This window comes from Clarias gariepinus, chromosome 22 (genome assembly GCF_024256425.1).
Source record: "Clarias gariepinus isolate MV-2021 ecotype Netherlands chromosome 22, CGAR_prim_01v2, whole genome shotgun sequence".
NCBI classification, from domain to species: domain Eukaryota; kingdom Metazoa; phylum Chordata; class Actinopteri; order Siluriformes; family Clariidae; genus Clarias; species Clarias gariepinus.
In genome coordinates, this window is record NC_071121.1 from 29,245,001 (window position 1) to 29,253,946 (window position 8,946).

At 40.9% G+C, this 8,946-nt stretch overlaps 2 protein-coding genes across 2 annotated transcripts in view; both read right to left on the minus strand.

The window, feature by feature from the left end:
• Positions 1–315, minus strand: part of trappc1 (trafficking protein particle complex subunit 1) — an 8,658-nt gene extending 8,343 nt beyond the window's left edge. The window contains exon 1 of the mRNA XM_053481944.1: positions 149–315. Within this exon, the coding sequence (XP_053337919.1) occupies positions 149–211 (63 nt within the window). The 5' untranslated portion in view covers positions 212–315. The remainder of the gene's footprint in view (positions 1–148) is intronic.
• A 1,844-nt stretch (positions 316–2,159) lies between these two features.
• On the minus strand, positions 2,160–7,372 carry LOC128509985 (platelet glycoprotein Ib alpha chain). The gene is made up of 3 exons (XM_053481901.1): positions 7,233–7,372; positions 4,500–4,774; positions 2,160–4,237 (listed from the first exon to the last, which is right to left on the minus strand). Exons 2-3 carry the CDS (start codon positions 4,771–4,773, stop codon positions 2,373–2,375), a joined length of 2,139 nt encoding a protein of 712 aa, XP_053337876.1. The 5' UTR covers position 4,774; positions 7,233–7,372; the 3' UTR covers positions 2,160–2,372.
• Between the last annotated feature and the right edge of the window lie 1,574 nt (positions 7,373–8,946).

Consider the following 8,946-nt stretch of genomic DNA (forward strand, 5'->3'; position numbering starts at 1 on the left):
AACGTATCGTGACGTCATCATTGTACTGGCGATTAACCAACCAACAGGCCTCCACACACACACACACACACACACACACACAGTGTGATGAAAAATAACAGTGCATTTCCAGTAGCGCGTGCAGCAGAACAATAAAACACATATTTACCGTAAAGTTTAAATGTTCTCGGTTTAATTCCTCGGATTGCTGCGCGCGCCGGTCCTCCAACATCCGGGTCCTTCATCGCGGTCTCACTGGCGCCGCTGCCTGAATAAAATACCGACTCTTCGGTAAAACACAGCACCGCACACTTCTAAATGTAAATATAGAAGATTAATTATAATATCATTTTACCAACGGCCTTTAATTCTCGTTTTCCTCCCAAGCTGGAACTGTTTTTTTTTATAACAGGCATATAACTGGACACCTCTCATCTGACTGAGGACCAACGCAAATTACTGTCACTACTGCGCATGCGTGTATTTTGAGCGTGAAAAGAAGCCAATAAACGCTGAACAGCTTAAACAACATAAATACATAATAATAAATAACATGATTATTTATTTTAAGCGTTTAATTAGAGATTTTATTTATCTTTATTTAAATAAATATGAAAACTTTAATAAAAGAAGAAGACACTACAAAAACTATGCAATATTTCTGTATAACTATAATGACTTTGGGAGCACCAGAATGGAAACAAGGCTGATCTCAGTGACTCTAACTCTGGTGTAGATGTTGGGCTGTTTTGATCTCAGTGACTCTAACTCTGGTGTAGATGTTGGGCTGTTTTGATCTCAGTGACTCTAACTCTAGTGTAGATGTTGGGCTGTTTTGACCTCAGTGACTCTAACTCTGGTGTAGATGTTGGGCTGTTTTGATCTCAGTGACTCTAACTCTGGTGTAGATGTTGGGCTGTTTTGATCTCAGTGACTCTAACTCTGGTGTAGATGTTGGGCTGTTTTGATCTCAGTGACTCTAACTCTGGTGTAGATGTTGGGCTGTTTTGATCTCAGTGACTCTAACTCTGGTGTAGATGTTGGGCTGTTTTGATCTCAGTGACTCTAACTCTGGTGTAGATGTTGGGCTGTTTTGATCTCAGTGACTCTAACTCTGGTGTAGATGTTGGGCTGTTTTGATCTCAGTGACTCTAACTCTAGTGTAGATGTTGGGCTGTTTTGACCTCAGTGACTCTAACTCTGGTGTAGATGTTGGGCTGTTTTGATCTCAGTGACTCTAACTCTGGTGTAGATGTTGGGCTGTTTTGATCTCAGTGACTCTAACTCTGGTGTAGATGTTGGGCTGTTTTGATCTCAGTGACTCTAACTCTGGTGTAGATGTTGGGCTGTTTTGATCTCAGTGACTCTAACTCTAGTGTAGATGTTGGGCTGTTTTGACCTCAGTGACTCTAACTCTGGTGTAGATGTTGGGCTGTTTTGATCTCAGTGACTCTAACTCTGGTGTAGATGTTGGGCTGTTTTGATCTCAGTGACTCTAACTCTGGTGTAGATGTTGGGCTGTTTTGATCTCAGTGACTCTAACTCTGGTGTAGATGTTGGGCTGTTTTGAGTTCTTCTAAGAACTGCTACGAAATATTAAGAAAGTTAATTTCTTGGTGTTTTCCCAGTCTCCGTGTGTCTGGTGTGTGGGTGAGCGTGTGCTGAGGATGTAAAGGAGTCGGACTGGATGTTGGAGCTGAAGCTTTTCTGCTCATTATGGTTGTAAAGAGTCATTATATGAGTTACTATACACTTCCTGTCATCAAGGCATTTCTGAGCAAAGCGGTTAGGTGTTTTTTTTCCTGTGTAAACTATGGAGAGTTGTTTGTAAGAGCCCCAGCAGCTACATAGCGGGTTTTGAAAGACTCTAACCAGCCCATCTAGCACCAATAACATGCTACAGTTAAATTCACAGAGATAAGACTTTTTCCTCGATATGATGTTCGATGTAAACCAAAACAAAGGCTCTCGATCTGGATCTGCATTATTTTATGCCTTCTGATGCCTGGTTGGATAGATGCATTAACATATAGGTGTCCCTATTACATGGACGGTGGACAGCAGTAGAGTGCAGTTATACAATTATACAATTTTTACCATTAGAAACTTTTATCTCCTAACATAATGCAACTTAAAATTAGACTTTTAAACAGTAAAAAAAAAGTTTAGGTATTCATAAATTAGGAAACAAATGTTTTTATTGTTCAGTAATTTTACAAAATTAAATATTTTTAAACAGTAAAATTTCATTTCAAGAAAATAAACAAATGTGGCTATTTTTTATAAAAGAAAAAACCTCTCAGAAACACAACTACTGTATATATATACAGTATATACTGAATAGAAATAGCAATTTATATTTTTGACTGTGAGAACATCATTAAGAACAAAACTCAGACTGAGGTTTCTGCCACTGGCCCAGTTGTGTCCATGTGGGTGGAGTCAGAAAGACCACCCCCTTCTTTCATCCTCATTAAAGACCCCAAGCTTGTGTGTACTCCTCCTCTCATCTCCCACTCACCCACCAGCCATTCTGTCCCGTCGCTTTTGTCCTCCATTAGACTCCCTCTCTCCTCCCTGAGGATCAGGCTATACCGTGTCTTTCCTCTCTCCAGTTCTTCCTCTTTTCTAGCTTTGTCTCTTTCCTCCATCCAGCAGTTCTCCTCTACTTCTTTCCATCCTTCTATCTCTTCCTCTCTGCTTATCACCCTGTATAAAGTTTTCCTAAACACTTCCTCCCTGTCTTTGGCTTCCGTCTCTCGCTCTCTGTGCAGAGTCACTGCCGGCAGCAGGTCTATTTTAGTCACTGCAGCAGTTTCTCTTTTCTTTTCTTCATTTTTGTTCCTCATTCCCTCTCTCCATTCATCTGATTCACCATCCTCATCTCCTTTCGAGATGAACAGCACAGAACGGAACACTGGTTGAGTTTCTCGTATCATCTCTCGGGGTAAAAACGGGACTCTCTCTGCCTCATGTCTGCCCACTACCGGTGACGGATCCACTGTGGCCTGGTACGCCTTCAGTGTCACCTCCGGCCTGCCATGGATGTGCCGTTTGATTGGTTGGTAAAGTTTGATATAAGCGATGATAAGCCACAGGAACAGCATGCTGGAGAAAATGGCAGAGAAAATACATAACAGCAAAACAGTAATAAACAACCACCAGCACCATGGCACTGAGTGCTGGCCATCAGCATGCGCTGAGAGAATCTCTCCTCCTAGCTGTGCCACTGTGGTAACTGCATTACTAGTTGTTGGGTTGTTGGTTGCTAGTGTAGTCGGAACAGGTGTAGTTTTGGACTTAGCAGTCTCTGGTGTAGTTGGGTGAAAGGTTGTTTGCGAGGTTGTTGGTGTAATATTTATTGATGTGGTTGGATCAGTGGTTATTGGTGTAGTTGGTTGAATGGTTGTTGATGTAGTAGTAGTAGTTGATTTTTCGTTGGTTAAGCTAGTGAAACCAGGAGTAGTACTAGACTCGATAATCTTTGGCGTAGTTGTTGCTGAAGTTTCTTCAGTGGGTGTATTTTGTTGAACGGCTGTTGATGTATATCTTGGTGTATTAGTAATTGAAGTAGTGCCTTCTTGTGTAGCTGGTTCAGTGGTTATTGCTGGAATAGTTGTTGGGTTCATGCTTTTTAGTTCAATTGAAATAGAAGGGGTTTCGTATTCAGCATTATTCAACGTAGTTGTTGGGAAAACTAGTGGTATCATGTCCCCCAGTGGTGAGTCACTATGTGAACTGCAGTACTCCTCCTCTGATAGGTCCACTATAGCTTGACCCTGAAGTCTGGGCGGAGCAGAACACACCACACTGTCCACAGCATTCTCAATGGCCAAAGCCCCTGTGTGTTTGTAAACGTTATGACCCTGATCATCCAGGTATCGCTGCAGGTAACTCACCTGGCAGGTGCAAACCCAGTCATTTTTGGAAAGGTAGACATACGGGAGTTCAGGTTTTGAAGTAAAAAAATCATCCGGAAGGTGCTGGACATGATTCTCTTCCAGGTCAAAGTGCTTTAGGCCGCTGGAGGAAATGTGCTGAAGCAGGTGGGGGGGCAGAATGTGCAGCTTGTTACGGGAAAGGTTAATGACCTCTAGGTTCGGCAAGTCACGAAATGCTTCATTGTCCAGGGAACTGATTGTGTTTCCATCTAAATAGATCTCCATGAGAGATGGAGTGGATTTAAATGTACCTCCACCCAAACAAGTCAGTGTGTTATTAGTCAGCCGCAACACACGCAGGTTATTCATCACAGGACCTGAGAAACACCAGGTGGATTTATAAATGACAATATTTACACAATGTTTATGTAATTGTATCTTAATGGGTGGAGCTTGGTTGAACTTAGGGATAGGGTTGGGTTAGGGTTAATAAAAAAATCAAGGAAAAACAAATGTTGAGGAAACACAGGTACAAAACTGATATCCACATGCACTTCTACTGACTGCTGAGGTACATGGCTTACTTCAGGGTTACTTCAGGGTGAAAACATTGCCCCACCCACATTCATGACTACTTACCTGATTGGTCGATGGTGCTAATCAAATTTTGGCTCAAGTCCAACTCATGCAGCTGTGTGAAAATGGTGTAGTTGGCCCAAGAGAGAGAGTCAAGAGCATTCTGGGAAAGGACAAGTGTCTGTGTTCCAGGATCTATCCCATCAGGCACTGCGGTTAGACCCTGAGTCACACAGCTCACACGGGGGCGGTGGTCTTTGTCCCTGTCACTGTGGCAACCATTGCTGGACATGACCACGGAGTGTCGAGACACGAGGAAGAAGAGGATGAAGAGCATGCTGAAAAAAGGAAATAGAAAATAACATAAAAAACTGTTCATAATTTTAACAAGTAAACATAAAATACTATTGTTAGTACTAATATAATAATAGCAACAACAGCAACTTCTTATTATTATTATTAATAATAATAATAATAAGAAGAAGAGGAAGTAGAAGCAGAAGAAAAAGAACAATGAAACCACCATCTTCCACATGTTGCATTACAGAATATGGCTGAAAGAGAAGCTCAGAATCAGTGGCCGCTTTGCAGACTGGAACATGTTCATATACAGCTCTGATGACACGTTTTACAGTACACACCCACACACACACCCATCCATACACCCACACCTACCCACAATCCCCTACATTACTGATAACACGCAGGTTTAATATAAATAGATATGTACTCGTTATGCATGTTGTCTCCCACGACACCTCAGCCTGATGTGACACTTCTTTATCTATTTGTAGCATGAATATTGAAATGTAGACGTCTGCACTGCGTCAGTCACGCTGCTGCTGCCACTCGTCCCTCTACACTAACCTTAATTCTCTAAGCGTGGTATTAGTTTTCATTGTTATGCTGATGATACACAGTTATATGTCTCAGCAAAACCTGATGAGAAAAAACAGCTTACTAAAATTGAGCAATGTGTGCAGGACATAAGAAATTGGATGCTAATTAACTTCCTTCTGCTTAATCCGGATAAGACAGAAGTTCTAGTCATAGGACCGCATACAGCTAGGAGTAAAATTTTAGATCACACCGTAACTTTAGATGGCCTTTCTGTTCCATCAAATGCAACAGTAAAAGACCTCGGTGTGATTATAGATTCCAGCCTTTCATCTAAAGCTCATGTAGATAATATTACCAGGATAGCATTCTTTCACCTCAGAAATATTGCCAAGATAAGAAATATATTGTAGCTGAACGATGCAGAAAAACTAGTTCATGCTTTTATCACCTCTAGGTTGGACTATTGTAATGCCTTACTGTCTGGTTGTTCAGCTAGATGCATAAATAAGCTTCAGCTAGTCCAGAATGCAGCAGCGAGAGTCCTCACTAGAACCAGAAGATATGAGCACATCACCCCTATTTTATCTTCACTCCATTGGCTCCCTGTAAAATTTCGCATTGATTTTAAAATACTACTCTTGACATATAAAGCATTAAATGGTCTCGCGCCGCAGTACCTGAGCGAACTGCTAGTGTCTTACGATCCGCCACGCCTACTTCGATCAAAGGATGCAGGCTGCTTGTCAGTACCGCGTATTATTAAAACTACAGCTGGGGGCGGAGCTTTTTCTTACAAAGCCCCAAAGTTATGGAATAGTCTTCCAAATAGTGTTCGGGACTCAGACACAGTCTCAGTGTTTAAGTCCAGGCTAAAAACCTATTTACCTTTTAACCTAACTGTTTTCTCTTTCTTCTCTCCTCCTGTCTCCCCCTTTCACTCTCTCTCTCTCTCTGTCGAGCTACACATGTCGTTCCTGAGCTGCCAGTGATCCAGACTCCCTCTGCCCTCCGGACCTGTCTGACCCATCCTGGTGCCCCGCTTCTGGCTGAAGATCTCGTCACATGGATGCCCCGTGTGTCTCTCTGGGATGCGTCTGGTGTCTGGTGATGATTCTCTCTACCTAGAAAATGGTTCTGGCCTTGACTGGTGTTGGCAACTGTTTCTCTGGGGACTTGACAGTTCGATAGTTCATGACTGGAACTTCTTACAAGTCTACCTGGGTCTTCAATAACTACCTGGACTCCATATTAACATCAATTAACATCAGCTATTATAGCTGAACTGCCTCCCACCCTACACACTGTATAAATGCAGATCATTTACTGCTTTCTGTTTCACCCAGATGAGGATGGGTTCCCTGTTGAGTCTGGTTCCTCTCAAGGTTTCTTCCTATTACCATCTCAGGGAGTTTTTCCCTCAGCACCGTCACACTCGGCTCGTTCATCAGGGACAAACTGACCATTTTGATTCTTACAAATTCACATTTCATACAAACTTAAATAATTCTTTTGATTGTGTAAAGCTGCTTTGCGACAATGAAAATTGCTAAAAGCGCTATACAAATAAAATTAAATTGAATTCTAGATTTTAGATTTTTTCTTTGCGAATTCTATTTTACTATAATTTCTTAACAAATATTCTTGTACATTGCATCTTTCTGCACATTGTTTTCTTTATATTATCTCTTGTCAGTTTTATATCTAGTGTAATATCATTTTATTCTTTTAATTTAGTGTGAATTTATTTAATTTTAATTGTATATTATTATTTTAGTCGAGACAGACATAAAAAGCATTTTACTGCACTCTATACTGTGTGTGTGTGTGTGTGTGTGTGTGTAATAAATAAAATTAGAATTTGAACGCACTCAGCACTGTGTACCACTTCTGTATGTAATTCATGTCTTATTATTATTATTATTATTACTATTAAACATGTCCCTGTAAAGTTCTTACCTTAAAGCTGTGTTTCTCCAGCCGAGACGACACAAACACTGATCCTCAATTCACACACTTTACTTTTTAACAGCGCTTTATCATGAAACACCACATTTCCTTAATGGGAACTATGTGTGTGCGCTCGTGTGTTACAGTAAACTTGTGTATGCAGTATAATAAGATATGACTAAAAAGCTCATCATCAGCAGTATATATTTCAGTGTGTATTATCCCATGCTGCTAAGTCCTGCACTCTGATTGGTCAGAAGGTGTTGATTAATTCTCTCTCACAGCAGCTCAGACAGTAGTGCAGGTTTGACAGGGTGCCAATCCATTGCAGACAACAGATTATCTGTTTTATAAATTATATATATTATTCAAAATGTTATAAAGAAACCATATTTTTGTTCAATTGTTCTTCTAAATTCCACACTGATCCTGTAGGAGGAGCACTGAAGGGTGTGTAGCTTATGGTGTACCGTACATAGGGTATTTATTTATTACATTATATTTTATCTCAGACCTACAAAACACACACACACACACACACACACAGACACACACACAGAGTCAGACACTTGCTCTCCAGGTCATGTGCACTACGTTTGCCTTTCAGGTGAGGGTGTGTGTTGTATCTTTGGCTCCGTCCCCAGTGCTGCTGGGACGTTGAGTGTGTGTGTGTGTTTGTGTGTGTGTGTGTGCTGTAGACGGGGCCTGATACATTTAAAACTGTTTAGGTGCTGATGTTGATGATTGTCATGGTAATCTCGCCAGCAGTGACTCAGTAGCAGTTTTTTGTCCTCAGGAATAACACATTCTATAACACTTATAATAAATATGTCGAGATTTAAAGACGAAAATTAGGTTTATTTTTGTGCTTGTATGTTTTTGCATGTACACACAGCAGAGACATATATATGGCTACGTTTACACTGCAGGTCTCGATGCCCAATTCTGATTTGTTGCCTATCTCTGTTTACACGTTCTTTCAACTATGACTCATATCCGATACACGTGTTCACACTCGCCATCTGAAACATCGCGCATACTTAAAGGGAGGTTCTTGCGCTACACACTAGCCAAGATAGACGAAGGTGAAGTATGCTTGACACTCTGTGATATATGCAAAGTTCGCAAAACGTCACCATGGTTTTAAAACGGAGGAGGAGAAAAAAACTACATAATTGCAGCCTGTGCATATGCTTCATTCACCAAAATACTGATTTATTAATGTTATTTATCCCTAATAAGCATTTAAAAGGGGGGGGGGGGGGGGCTGGGTGCTTTTTCTTTTCCATGTCACCTGCGATGTTATAATTCCACTCGCGCTTCCACCGGAGAATAACATTACGTCATTAAACCGAGAAGTAGTCGCAGTTTTAATAGCGTACAGAACACAATGCATCAGGAAATCCGATCTGTCTGTTTACACCACAATCACATTAGCACATATCAGATTTATATCTGATTTATATCTGATTTATTTCCACTTATGAAGGAGGCCTGAAACCGATCTTGAAATATCGTATTGCATGCATTTTTTTCCTGTTTACACGGACATAGAACATATCGGATATGTGTCACATACGAGCTAAAAATCGGAATTGGGTCAGATTTACCTGACAGTGTGAACGTAGCCTAAGAGAACAAGTGAATTATTATTATTATCTTTATATTCCGAACGGGTGCCATCTAGTGGTGTGTTGGGGAATTGTCCAGGTGACACGTGACT